This window comes from Artemia franciscana, chromosome 3 (assembly GCF_032884065.1).
Source record: "Artemia franciscana chromosome 3, ASM3288406v1, whole genome shotgun sequence".
Taxonomy (NCBI): domain Eukaryota; kingdom Metazoa; phylum Arthropoda; class Branchiopoda; order Anostraca; family Artemiidae; genus Artemia; species Artemia franciscana.
The window spans coordinates 48,289,695-48,305,290 of NC_088865.1; the positions used below are offsets into that span (position 1 = coordinate 48,289,695).

At 34.1% G+C, this 15,596-nt stretch overlaps 1 protein-coding gene across 2 annotated transcripts in view; it reads left to right on the forward strand.

Annotated features, from left to right (window-relative positions):
- The window catches only part of LOC136025348 (tetraspanin-11-like), a 108,967-nt gene that overhangs the window by 89,137 nt on the left and 4,234 nt on the right, over positions 1-15,596 (forward strand). For both annotated transcript variants that reach the window (XM_065701278.1, XM_065701280.1), the window contains exons 4-5: positions 6,751-6,924; positions 12,722-12,874. In XM_065701278.1, the coding sequence (XP_065557350.1) occupies positions 6,751-6,924; positions 12,722-12,874 (327 nt within the window). The remainder of the gene's footprint in view (positions 1-6,750; positions 6,925-12,721; positions 12,875-15,596) is intronic.

Consider the following 15,596-nt stretch of genomic DNA (forward strand, 5'->3'; position numbering starts at 1 on the left):
AAGGTACATAACCCCCTCCCCAGTATTTTCTGATTGAGGAGGGCTGTATCCTCCTCAGCGTCCTGCTCTTTACGCTAAAGTTTGCCTCTTTGTCACAGTTCTACTTTTTAATACAATAAAAAACTTTAGCGTAAAGAGCGGGCGTTGAGGAGGGGACAGCCCCTTTCACATAGAACAATAAGCTCTGTTCGTTTTAAGAATTTATGTTGCCCCTTACTCTCAGTTGAAAAACTTGTTTTTTTGTTGAATATCTGAACATTTTTGAATTAATGTATGTGTTGATATTGGCTCACCACACATGAATAATAAAAACGGAATTTGCATATACATTTTTTTTGGGCTCAATGGCTTTCTCAGAGTTTCGATCGGACAATTTTGATAAGAAAAGAGGTTGGGGAGGAGGCTTAGTTGCCCTCAAAATTTTGGTTGCTGAAATATGGAACTAGAACTTTTTATTATTTTTTTTAAGTTTTTATTGGTAATAAAATGTGTATAACTCACGAATTAACTTACGTAATGAGCTTCTATATTTGTATATTTTTATTACATATGTGAGGAAGTTCGTCCCCTCGTCAATACCTGGTTCTTTACACTAAAGCTTGAATTTTTTCCCAATTCTTTAAGAATGACCCCTGAAACACAAAGGCCATAGAATAGATAGTTGAAATTACTAAAAATACTTTAGCGTAAAGAGCAAGTTTTTGCGGAGGAGAGGAACCCCCTAATATACGTAATAATTTTTCGGAGTATAATTAAAGAATTTGGAATTTCGGACAATATTTAATGTTTCAAAAATCAAAATATGAAACAAGAACACAAAAAAAGAAAACAACAAGCATGTCCTCAAAACCAGCAAGGGAAAACTTAAAAGCCTTTTAACCTTTAATTATTTTGATTTATTTTGTAATTACTTTAATTTAGCTTTAACTTACACTGGCTACCAGATGTCTAAAAAAAAATATGAGAGAATATAAAATAAAATATTCTTGATAATTTTTAATAATTTCACTAATCGAGTCATTAAATCATATTAAAATGCTCATTAATGATAAGCCTTTAACAATTTGTTCCTTAATAATTTTAGGACGGAGAAGTAAAAATACTAAGTTCACATCTGACTTAATTTTGACGATAGTTTTCATAATTTACTTTACATCAAAACTACCAGTTTTACAAAGGTATATGACCCATGAATAACAAAATCAGTGTTTAAGCGCCTACAAATCAAGGAAACAGTTGTCATTGCGGTTGAAAAATTCTTGTTCTGCTTTCTATAATTTATTCACCCATTGCATGCGGTTACAAATTTGTAGTTAAAGAGAAAAAAACAAGCCAAACTACTGCCTATTAGTGACTTGTTTTTTAGGCTGTAATTATGGTAAATAAACTTTATTTTTGCTTTATTTCAGCAAAATAAACTGAGCTAATAAGAAGCTATAAGCAAACCGTGATACTGCTACTGCAGCAGTAAAAGTAAAAAACAACTTTTAGAAATGCATCAAAATGTGTCTATATTAATTTTTGTTACGTTTTTGCGATTCAGATAGACATTTCGAGGGGGAGGGGTTCAAATCTCTTAACTCCCCCTACTTCTAGATGCAGCCTTGGTGTCCCAATCCAGTGATTAATGTAATTTTTAGGTCAATAAAACTTGAATTTTATTTATAGAAACGAGACGAGATCAAATATTTTGTTTTCTTAGGGTAAGCATTATGTATACCCCGTTCATCTTCTATGCTACTACAACTACTACTAACAACTCACCGCAGTACCAATCCACTTGAGGCCAATATCGCTACGCATGCTCCTCCTTGATCCCAATCTATTCCAATTCTCCCTCTTTACATTCTCCCAGAAAGTTCCCATTTCCTTGAAACCTTTCCTTATGAAATCCCCCCCAGCCGCGGATGACCTGCTTTCCGTTTAGCCGTAGGCGGTTGGCCAAAAAGTACAATCTTCGGCAATCTGTCATCCTTCGTTTGCAGAACGTGCCCTAGCCATCTCAACCATTCTCTCTTTATAGCCCTAGAAAGCGGGATTGAACCAGTTTTCGTAAAGCCTACTGTTTGAAATACGATCAGTGAGCCGGGTACCCAGAACGATCCGTAGACAATTTCTCTGAAAAACATCTAGCAAATCTTCATCCACCTCTCGAAGCTGTCATCACTGTGGCTTCTAATATTCTAATCTTGGTTTGCAGACCTATCTTCCTATTGTTCCAAACTTTTTCTAACTGTGAAAAATGTTTTTTCACGTTTTCTATAACTATATATTTTCTATAATTTTTGATTAATGTTTATTTTTATTCGATTAAAAAATTTTTTTGCTTACTTGGCTATTTCTTGCCCTACTTTCTGGTATTATTTCGTAATATATCTTCTATTTATTAGTTGTGTGATTTCTATCATATAGCCCTAAAAGGCTTGAACAAATTTATCTGTCTATTTGTTGATCAATGAAAACTATCCTATAATTTGTGTTCTCTTGTTTATCCAGCCAATTATCTTGACCATTCGAACTTACACCCTCTGTACGCAATTAAATAAAAAAAAAAACAAGTTTTTTTAAATGAAAGTAAGGAGCGACATTAAAACTTAAAACGAACAGAAATTACTCCGTATATGAAGGGGGCTTTTCCTCCTCAACGCCCCGCTCTTTACGCTAAAGTTTGACTCTTTCTCTTAACTCACTTTCGGCTTTAAAAAAAAGACTGGAAATATTTGGAGATTACAAACTATTTCTACCTCTATCTTCCATTAAAACTTAAAACGAACAGAAATTACTTCGTATATGAAAGGGGCTGCTCCCTCCTCAACGCCCCGCTCTTTACGCTAAAGTTTGACTCTTTCTCTTAACTCTACTTTTTAAAACAGTAAAAACCTTTAGCGTAAAGAGCAGGGCGTTGAGAAGGAAAAGCCCCTTTCATATACCGAATAATTTCTGTTCGTTTTAAGTTTTAATGTCGCTCCTTACTTTCATTAAAAAAAACTTGTTTTTTTTATTTAATTTCTGAACGTTTTTGAACCAATGCATGTTTTGATTTTGGCTCTCTGCAGAGGAATGATTAAAACGAAATTTGTATATTTATTTTTTTTGGCTAAATGGCTTTCTCATAATTTTGATCGAATGATTTTGAGAAAAAAAGAGCGGGGGAGGAAGGCTAGTTGCCTTCCGATTTTCGGTTAATTAAAAAGGTAACTAGAACTTTTAATTTTTTACGAATCTTTTTATAAGTAAAAGATATACGTAACTTATAAATTAGCTTACGTAAAGAACTTTTGCATTCTCATGTTTTTATTACATATATGAGGGGGTTCACCCCCTCGTCAGTACCTCGCTCTTTACACTAAAGCTTAAATTGTGTCCCAATTCATTAAGAATGACCCCTGAATCACAAAAGCCGCAGAATAAATAGTTGAAATTACTAAAAATACTTTAGCGTAAAGAGCGAGGTATTAGGAGGAGGCGAGCCCCTCATATAGGTAATAGTTTCTGTTCGTTTTAAGTTTTAATGCTGCTGCTTACTTCCAGCTGAAAAAAAACGTTCATATTTATTTTTTCATTGTTTTTTTTTAAGTAATGCTAGTAAATCCTGCGCTCCCTTCATTGAAATTTTCTTCCCCCATGACAAATTCCTCGATGAAAAAGTTCCCCCAGCATATCCCCCTCTTCTCAACCCCTGCCTCCAACCTAAAAATCCTCCTGAAAACGCCTGTACACTTCCCAATAACCATTACTATATGTAAGCACTGGTCAAAGTTTTGAACTTGTAACCCCTCCCACGGGAACTTTGGTAGAGTAAGTCGTCCCCAAAGACATAGTTATAAGGTTTTTCGACTACTTTGAATAATATGGCTATCTCAGAATTTTGATCCGTTGACTTTGGGAAAATAATTAGGGTGGGAGGGGGCCTAGGTGCCCTCCAATTTTTTTGGTCACTTAAAAAGGGCACTAGAACTTTTCATTTCCGTTAGAATGAGCTCTCTCGCAACATTCTAGGACAACTGGGTCGATACTATCACCCCTGGGGAAAAAAACAACAACAAAACAAACAAACAAATAAACACGCATCCGTGATCTGCCTTCTGGCAAGAAATATAAAATTCCACATTTTTGTAGATAGGAGCTTGAAACTTCTACAGTAGGGTTCTCTGATACGCTGAATCTGATGGTGTGATTTTCGTTAAGATTCTGTGACTTTTAGGGGGTGTTTCCCCCTATTTTCTAAAATAACGCAAATTTTCTCAGGCTCGTAACTTTTGATGGGTAAGACTGAACTTGATGAAACTCATATATTTAAAATCAGCTTAAAAATGTGATTCTTTTGATGTAGCTATTGGTACCAAAATTCTAATTTTTAGAGTTTTGGTTACTATTGAGCCGGGTCGCTACCGTTACCACGAACTGTTTGATTTTTGTTTTTAGCCACGTTTGTCTGAAGATCTAACCTTTGAATCGATCGGGACACTTAATCTGTTGAATAGGGGAATATATATTAAAGCGATGTTTTCTCCCATGAAGGAATAGGCATATCATCAAAAAAAACCGTAATAATAACAAAATTTAATTAGGAATAAGCTGGAAAATGTTTTGCAGCTGGGACTTCACTCTGTCTTTTTCTGAGAATTTAAAACTCAAATTTCAATTAGCCATAGAACGTTTTCTTGTAGCTTTAAAAAAAATATTATCAAATATTTTAACTATGACAAGAAAGGACCCTACTGGTTTTTCCCAAAGGTGTCCCAAAGACAAATGAAACTAGTGATTCCGATTCCCAACTTAATGCACTTCTGTCACGGCAACCTAACCCTGTTATTGGTAGTGATGGAGGGCTGTCTAGCGAGACTTTCTTTGTCGATCTATCACAAGAAATGCTCTACCGCTACCTAAGTAAAAACCCATTGTACAAAAAATTATTTCAGGGCCCAGTCAAGAGGTTTAAGGGAACCAAATAAGAACCAATAAACTGTTTTCCTGGCCCCATCGTATAAAAAGGGCTGCTATTGAAAGTTTTGAGGGGACTGTTGCAATCGGAAATTTCCAATGTTCTCATAAAGACTGAGACTGATTAAAAGGTAACCAGCTTTTCATCCCGCCCCCTTTTATTCTACCCGATCCCTCCGTAGCCAAAAGATATTTTGTCAATATCTTAAGATTGTTTTTTGCTCGAAATTGTCAAAAAATTTAAAAGTATACTTCTGGGGTTAATATGGGCCCCAGAGAGGTAATGGCCTTTAGTTACATGGCACCGACAACTCATTGTTCACAGAGAGGCTTTAGTACTAAGTGTGGCAATGTTTGGCCTTGGTTATCATATCAGCTAAGAGCTCTTTGGGATCGGTCGCTAGGCCTGGACTCTCATTGTTTCTAAAGGACATATTCCTGAAACAACATGTATACCTGAATAAATTAGTAGAAACCGTGCTCACCAAAGTTATCAACTTGTAGACAATATCCCTGTAATTGCTTAGGGACCCAGTTGAAACTTTCAGGAAGCAAGTGTAGGTCAAATAATTCTTCAATCCTGGCCTGAGGGAGGAGAAAGAGCTAGAGAGAAAAAAAATATACGGGTCCAGGTCTTCGGAATAACATATCTGCAATGTCGCTGGAACAACTTAGGGTATGAAATCAAAACTGTTAGTTACTATTGGGGAAAGTAGAGGGGAGGGTTGGAGTAGGGAGAATAAAAAATTGTCTTGAAAGGAGAGGGAGTGGGAGTTTAATTTCATATTTACCAAAATTGTGTTGCACTATAGGCTCCTTTGAGACTTATATTCTACTTATAACTAATGAGTACTGTAAGCCAAAAGATCGTAGGTGCTGCCAGGTAATCAAGAGATACTGAGAAAGAGAGAGAGGGGGGATGCATAGGTTTTTTCTCTAGAATGGCTTGGGTTATCAAAATGATGCTTTCGTGAATTGTTAAGAGATGGGAAAGTATACACAGAACTACTACTTGGTAAGAGAGAATAGAATTATAGGCTGTAGATGAACAGATGAGTCTAAAACAAACAGAAATTATTAGAATGAAGATAAATGATGAAGTAAAACTTAAGATACACAAAAATTATTGCAAACAGGAATGGAAAAAAAAAATCCCTGAATCTTTTGAAGGTCAGAGCTTCATTTGCGCTTTAGTGAAAAAAAACGTTTTTTAGAAACTTTGTTTCTATAGTTACAATATTGAAAACTCTAAAATTGCTGGGACGTCAAGAAATATACATTATTGCATATTAAGCAATCAGCTTCTTTTATTTGTTCTGGTGCTATATCTTTATTTTGTCGATGTTTTGACAAATGAAAACCACGCCGTTCAAAATACACATTATTTTCAATAGAATTCTAAATGTTTTGCACAATAACAATAATTTAAATTCCAAAATTGTGACAAGAAGTACAGCCCCTCATTGTGTTTTTAGAAGATTATAAATGGACTCATGTCCTTTCAAAAACACCCCATTATATTTTGAGCCTTGGAACAAGCCATGTTTCCCTTGGTTCTTGCTCTAATGAAACCTATACCGATAACAGATAACTCGGACAAGACTAGGTGCAATGAATTTATATGTGTTTTCAGTAAAGTACTTATTACGTTGAAATGATTAACCTGTCTTATAATAATTTTTCATTTCAGTATGCTATCTTCTTGGCAGCGCTGCTAATCACAGAGGTATGGGTAGCACTATTCGCGTACCTCCACGAGGTTAACTTGAAATGATTAACCTGTCTTATAATAATTTTTCATTTCAGTATGCTATCTTCTTGGCAGCGCTGCTAATCACAGAGGTATGGGTAGCACTATTCGCGTACCTCCACGAGGATAAAGTATATGAAGAATTATCATCGACATTAAATAAAACATTTATGGAAACATACGGGTTTGATGAACAGAGGACCGAATCTATAGATAACCTACAAAGACAGGTAATAAACTTTTTTTGGAACATACTATTCAATTAGTTTTGCAATTCCACAAAATAAATTTAATAATCTCATTCATGCATGTATACTAGTAATCAATAAAATAAAATATAGAAATGTACAAAACCTTTATTCAACACGGTAAAAAAAAGTACTACATACTTAAAGGTTTTAGCTTCTCGCCAAAAAACTATTAACAGTTGGAAAATACAAGACTAATTAGATAAAATTTGACAAAAAGAATTTTTTTATTTGATTAATAAAGGAAAACCTCGTCTTGAAATGAATGTTTAGTTAATACAGGAAGACAGATTTAAAACCTAAAAAGAGCATAAATAAAATAAAATAAAATTCAAACTTACAACAACAGAAAATACCATGAATGAAACCTAAAAAGAACAGAAATTAAAGTGAATAATCGCACCGACTGTAAACACTGCCTATACTACTATGGATGAATTGGTATAACCTATCAGAAATCTTAATGGTAAACATAAATAAAGTGCCACAAATTCCACTTGGATTACCATCTCTTTAAACCCTCTAAGGGCTAGAGTTTCATTCGCCATTTACTGAAAACGTTTAGTGTGTTCATAGGAGGCATAACATCATCAGCAACAAAGCAACACAAAAAGAATATAGAAAATGCATAATTAAATTGATTGCTAATCACTGGGAACACAGGCGGGACTGCGTCAGTAAGCTACTTGATCTTCGACAAAGGGGCTAATGAACAAAGATGTAATGGTAGCAATGTTCGGTGGAAACTTTTTTTCGTTTGCATCTTTTAATAATAGTTTTATAAAGCTGCTAAAAAATTTTGATTTTTAGTGTGCATATATATATATATATATATATATATATATATATATATATATATATATATATATATATATATAGATATATATATATATATATATATTTATATATTTTTATTTATATATATATATATTTATATATATATATATATATATATATATATATATATATATATATATATATATATATATATATATATATATATATATATATATATATATATATATATATATATATATATATATATATATATATATATATATATATATATATATATATATATATATATATATATTAATGACTAATTTAGGAAAACAGTCTTCCTTTTCTCCTTCTGTCTTTTTTTTTTTTTTTTTTTTTTTTTTTTTTTTTTTTTTTTGTGTTTGTGCTGTTGCATTGGTGATTTCTCTTTTCATGATATATATATATATATATATATATATATATATATATATATATATATATATATATATATATATATATATATATGAGAAAGCCCTCTCCCAATATTAGGATTATTTCTGATTTTGTTATTAACAAAACAACAAATAATGACAAAATCATAAATACATTATAAATAAACTTCAATTCTAAACTACACATGACGCATAAGTAGCGGTTACCAAGGATGGTTAGCTGTATTTGTATTGTGTTTCTGCTTATCAAAGATACAGCTTCCGCAGGATCAGCCACTCCAAACGTCTGAACTACGTAGCAGTGTTTTAACTCCAACTTGGTTTTCCGCCACCATACGTTTTACGCCACCTTTTAATTCAGGTAGGTCAGAATAGATATATGTATAGACATAGACATAGACATAGACTTAAGAAAAAAAACATAGACATAGACATAGAAATAGGCATAGACATTGACATAGACAGAGACACAAATATTGACAAAAACATAGACATAGACATATGTATAGACATAGAAATATACATAGACTTAGGTATAGACATAGACATAGACTAACCTAACCTGTCTATTTTGACCCAACTAATCCTCTTGATGATGCAAGAATTCCTGGGTGGCGGAAACAATACGGTGGTGGAAAACCGCTGTGGCATTAAAACACCAACTCCCTGAACTATCCTAAAATTTCATAACCATGTGGGGAATTAAAGCATGTATGTGTTTAGTAAACCTGAAGAAACATGAACGACCTTTTTTATATCAGACTTGGTGAAAATTTCCCAAAAGGGGACAACACACAGAATGTAAGGAATAGCAAATGAATTAAAAAGAGTTGCAAGAATGTATCGGTTGGATTGTAGCGTGACAGTAATTACGGATACATATGCAGTGGCATTTTACGAGAAATATAGATTATCAGAAGTTGTCAGGTAGGAGAGAGAGTTGAACCGATTGGGAAGCCAAAATAGATGATGCTTTCATTTGGCTGAACCACAGAGGGACCAAAAATTGCAGATGGGATGGGGCAGCTTTCACGCCACTTGAAAACACAGAACTCACACTTCGCACTGTTAAATTTCAGACCAAGATTTAGGTATTTATCTTGCAGGTTTAAAAAAAAGAGAAAGTCGTTCAGTAGTTCGGCTAATCAAACAGTTGGTGGTAACGAACTGTAATAAGAAGCGACCCGGCTCAATAGTAACCAAAAGTCTAAAAAATGGAATTTTGGTACCAATAGCTACATCAAAAGAATCGAATTTTAATGCTGATTTTAAATATGTAAGTTTCATCAAGTTTAGTCTTACCCATCAAAAGTTACGAGCCTGAGAAAATTTTCGTTATTTTAGAAAATAGGGGGAAACACCCCCTAAAAGTCACAGAATCTTAACGAAAATCACACCATCAGATTCAGCGTATCAGAGAACCCTAATGTAGAAGTTTCAATCTCCTATCTACAAAAATGTGGAATTTTATATTTTTTGCCAGAAGGCAGATCACGGATGCGTGTTTATTTGTTTGTTTGTTTTGTTTTTTTGTTTTTTTTTCTTTTCCCCAGGGGTCATCGTATCGACCCAGTTGTCCTAGAATGTTGCAAGAGGGCTCATTCTAACGGAAATGAAAAGTTCAAGTGCCCTTTTTAAGTGACCAAAAAAATTAGAGGGCACCTAGGCCCCCTCCCACGCTAATTATTTTCCCAAATTCAAAGGATCAAAATTCTGAGATAGCCATTTTATTCAACGTAGTCGAAAAACCTTATAACTATGTCTTTGGGGACGACTTACTCCCCCACAGTCCCCGTGGGAGGAGTTACAAGTTCAAAACTTTGACCAATGCTTACATGTAGTAATGGTTATTGGGAAGTGTACAGGCGTTTTCAGGAGGATTTTTTGGCTGGAGGCAGGGGTTGAGAAGAGGGGGATATGCTGGGGGAATTTTCCATCGAGGAATTCGTCATGGGGGAAGAAGTTTCCGTAAAGGGAGCGCAGGATTTACTAGCATTACTTAAAAAAAAACAATAAAAAAGTTTTTTTCAGCTGTAAGTAAGCAGCAGCATTAAAACTTAAAAGGAACAGAAATTAATACCCATATGAGGGATCACCTCCTCCTAATACCTCGCTCTTTACGCTAAAGTATTTTTAGTAATTTCAACTATTTATTCTGCGGCTTTTGTGATTCAGGGGTCATTCTTAATGAATTGGGACAAAATTTAAGCTTTATTTAGTGTAAAGAGCGAGGTGCTGACGAGGGGGCAAACCCCCTCATATATGTAATAAAAACATAAGAATACAAAAGTTGTTTACGTAAGCTAATTTATAAGTTACGTATATCTTTTACTTATAAAAAGATTCGTAAAAAATTAAAAGTTCTAGTTGCCTTTTTAATTAACCGAAAATCGGAGGGCAACTAGGCTTCCTCCCCCGCTCTTTTTTTCTCAAAATTATTCGATCAAAATTATGAGAAAGCCATTTAGCCAAAAAAAATATATACAAATTTCGTTTTAATTATTCCTCTGCGGAGAGCCAAAATCAAAACATGCATTGATTCAAAAACGTTCAGAAATTAAATTAAAAAAAACAAGTTTTTTAAATGAAAGTAAGGAGCGACATTAAAACTTAAAACGAACAGAAATTACTCCGTATATGAAAGGGGCTTTTCCTTCTCAACGCCCTGCTCTTTACGCTAAAGTTTTTTTACTGTTTTAAAATGTAGAGTTAAGAGAAAGAGTCAAACTTTAGCGTAAAGAGCGGGGCGTTGAGAAGGAAAAGCCCCTTTCATATACGGAGTAATTTCTGTTCGTTTTAAGTTTTAATGTCGCTCCTTACTTTCATTTCAAAAACTTGTTTTTTTTTTATTTAATATTAATCATTGGTTGAAAACTCTACAGTGTGTTTCTCTGATACGCTGAATCTGATGGTGTAATTTTCATTAAAATTCCTTGACTTTTTGGGGTGTTTCCCCTTTCTTGACAATCAAGTAAATTTTCTTAGGTTCCTATCATTTGATGGGTAACACTAAACTTAAAACTTACATATTTAGAATCAACATAAAGAGTCAATTATTTTGATGTATTTATTGATATCATAGTTTTTTTTTTTGTTTTGTTTTTTTTAGTTTCGGTTACAATTGAGCCAAGTCGCTCCTTACTTGCAGTTTGTTGCCACAAACCTTTTGATCAAACAGTTCGTGGTAACGAACTGTAAGTAAGGACCGAAACTCTAAAAAACGGAATTTTGATACAAATAGACATATCAAAAGAATTGCATTTGTATTCTGTTTTTAAATAGTTAAGTTTTATTAAGTTTAGTTATATCCATCAAAGGTTACGAGCCTGAAATAATTTGCTTTATTTGCGAAAAAGGGGCAAAGACCCCCTAAAATTCATAGAACTTTAACGAAAAACACATCATCAGATTCAGCGTATCAGAGAAACCAACTGTAGAGGTTTTATGCCTTTATCGGCAAAAATGTGGAATTTTGCACATTGTATACTTGGGAATTTGCCTGAAAAAATAGTTGTTGTTTTTTTCAGTAAAGCGGCACCTTATTGGTAAACGAAAAGCTAGTCGGTAAATAAAAACGCTTGGAATCACCCATTGACAACATTTTTTATCACTCCTAAATGCTTTCAGCGTAATACTTTTACAGTTTAGCGAAAGAAAAAACTTTTTTCAGTGTAGAAACTTTATTTTTTAATTTATTCTAATGCTTTGACCCAGAGATAGCGAGGTTTTTTGGGTTGGGGAGTGTGTAGAAATTTCTCTTGTTTTTCCTCAACTCTTTTTTCTGTACAAAGTACATTTTGTTAATATGAAATGTCTTAAAGTACACTTTGTTAGTATGAAATGTCATATTTAAAATATGTTAAACTTGTATCTATTTGAATGATCTCTCTTCCCTTCTGTTTATTGTTCTCTTTTTTTTTCTCTCTTTTGAATGTTTTCTTTTGTTTTTTTTTCTTTTTCTTATTATTTTTGTGTGTAGATACTTTGCATTTTATACTCTTAAATTATTAATAGTTTAATATATGAAAGTCGCGATTTGAAACCCGCCCCTCTTATACGGGTCTTGGAGCCTTAATAGGGATCTACAGTTGTGTTATTAATATTTTTTATTTTTTATTTATTTTTGTAATATATCTTATAGTTAGTGTTTAACAGTTGGCGTATATCTTTTAAAGGTAATGGAGTCTTTCTGAGGATAACGTCTTGTAGAATATCTTTTTTCTTCTTTACTTTTTCTTTTTTTTTATGGTTGAGATGTATATATCTATCTACTCTCACATGCATATTTTTTTTCTTCCTTTTTCTCCTCTCAGCAAGTAAATGACTGTTTTTTTCTCAGCTTGTGATCCGTATAGGCTCCCCATAATTTTCAAACCAATGAGCTTTCGGGGGGTGGGGGGATTAGAACAGTGTATTATTGTGCATGTATTTATTAAGAATAAATCTTACCTTATTATTATTTGTACTTTAAGCAGTATCGTTTTTGTCGAAAAATTTGTTATTATTTTAAATATATTAATGATATTTTTTTATTTGTCATTAATTGATATTATTATTTTCAATAGTTCAAATGTTGTGGAGCGGCAAGATATGAAGATTGGGTCCATAGTTTATGGGCAAGGCATAGTCGGTTGAATAATACTGTACCTGATTCGTGTTGTAAATCAGAAACCCCTTTTTGTGGTATCAGAGATCATCCCAGTAACATTTACTATGACGTAAGTAAAATCATTCGATATTTTGTATATCTATATATATAAAAATAAGTTGTCTGTCTGTGTGTCTGTCTGTGGATCAGGTGACGTCATGTTTCTGTGTCCACTGACGTCATGAAATTAGTTGTCGTCATTTTTGCTTTGACGGTGACGTCATTCAAGATATTTAAGACATATGTTCACGTAGAAATCTATTAATGTTTAAGTTTACAATGACTGATGAACTTACCATGGCAAAAGCCGATGAAGATGCTCAAAGAGTCTATGCCAAAAAACTTGCTGCTGATAGAGAAAGTCAGAAAAGAAAGCGTGCCGAGGAATCAAAAGAACAGCAAGGAAACAGGCTTGAGGCTAAAGAACGCAAAACCGCGCAGTTAGATGAAGATCCACCTGGACAGCGAGAGTCAAAACATATCAAAACTGAAAATGATAGCGATGATGATTGGGTTTGGGATTTTGACTTGGATAAGGTCATCAATGCCTACCAGATTTTAGTTAAAAAAAACAAAGGTTCGGCGATATGTATTTCATAGTGAAGCTGAAAAATAAAGAAGAAAAAGAAAACTGAAAAAAGAAAAAATGTAAAAAACTAAAAAATACTAAAAAGAAAAACACTCAAAGAGAAATTACAGACCGGGACACAAATGACGACCGGGACAGAGGGAATATAAATAACGACCGGGACACTCAAAGAGAAATTACAGACCTGGATACCGGGACACAAATGACGACCGGGACACAGGGAATATAAATGACGACCAGGACACAGGTATTTAAGAATATGGTTCAAAGACAAATTTTTAATTGTAAGAAGACCGTTGAAAGAGAAATTTCTAATTGTAAAATGACTGAAGAACCTACAATGGCAACGGTACCACCATCGAAGTAGATAACCAGTGGGTTGTTCCATATTCCCCATTAATATCAAAAACATTTAATGCACACATAAACGTTGAATACTGTAACTCCGTAAAGGCAATCAAATACATATGTAAATACGTCAACAAAGGCAGTGACATGGCAGTTTTTGGCTTGCAGCCAAAAATCAAAGATTTCGACGAAATCGTACAATATCAGGCTGGAAGATACATAAGCAGTAATGAAGCTGTTTGGCGAATTCTTTCATTTCCGATACATGAACGTAGTCCAGCTGTTGTTCACTTAGCGGTACATTTACAGAATGGTCAACGTGTTTATTTCTCGGAAACCAACGTGCAACAAAGAGCCCTGAATCCACCGGATACAAAATTAACAGCTTTTTTTCGCTTTGCAAAAATGATTCTTTTGCAAAAAAACTGCTGTATACTGAAGTGCCTTCGTATTACACGTGGAATACTAAAAATAAAGTATTTGAACGTCGAAAACAGGGTAAGTCAGTCGACGGCCAACCTACCATCTTCAAAGACACCACGATAGGAAGACTCTACACCGGTCACCCCAATCAACATGAATGCTTCTTTCTACGCCTGCTTTTGGTGAATGTACCCGGTCCGACATCCTTTGAGTATTTGAGAACTGTAAACGGTACTATACATGACACTTACCGTAGTGCATGCCAAGCTCTGAATTTATTGGAGAATGACCAACACTGGGATAACTGCATCAATGACGCGTGCGAAACGTCAACCCCAAGTGAAATTCGTGCATTGTTTGGCATCATTTTAACAACTTGCTCTCCATCAGCTCCTACAGAGTTATGGGGAAAATATAAGTCAAAAATGTCCGTAGATATACTCCATCGAAAACAGTTAGAGACGTCAGATATGACTTTTGATTTTACATCAGAAATTTATAACTACACTTTAGTTATTATAGAAGATTTGTGCGTACGTATGGCAAACAAACCTCTTCAGGATTTGGGAATGCCTTCATCTAACCGTATCGCTGCTGTTTCGACATGTGTAGAATTGGATCGTGAACAAAGTTACAGTACGAGTGATCTATTGTCGTATGTACAAAATAACATTTCCAAGTTAACGTCGGAACAAAAAGACATTTATGATACGATACTCAATTTCAGGACGTATACAACTACCTGCTGATTTCTGTAATTTAGTGACGTCCAAAAATGAATTGATTGAAAAAGTATTTCCGAATATTCTAAAAAATTATAAAAATAATAAATGGCTAAGTGAAAGAGCGATTCTAGCACCCAAAAATATAGACGTCCACGAAATCAACAATATTGTTTTGACCAAGATTCGAGACCAGGCAGTCCTTTACAAGTCAATCGACACAGTTTTGGAACCAAATGAAGCGGTTAAGTATGCATGTTTGTTTGTTTGTAAAAAGAGCGTTTGCATATGACGTCATTATTAGTACATACGGCTTTGTATATGCACAGACAATGGGAAAGCCAAGAATGTTGTATATTCGCAATTTTTACGTAGTTTAACTCCTGCAGACGAAATGAATGCTTGCCTGAAAAATTCTAATTTATGGGCACACGTAAAAATATTAAAATTAACTACAAATATGCGTGTCCGATTGCAAAACGATGACTCTGGTCAAACATTTTCAGATCAATTGCTGGCAATTGGAAACGGAAAGCTCACAGTAGTGGGAAAGCCAAAAATGTTGTATATTCGCAATTTTTACGTAGTTTGAAACACATATATAAATCTATCTATATTCACAGGTGGGACACAGGGACACAACTACAATGGCGCGTAACTAATATGGCGCGTAACGACTTACGCACGCGAGGGGGCTTGGGGGGGCGCGA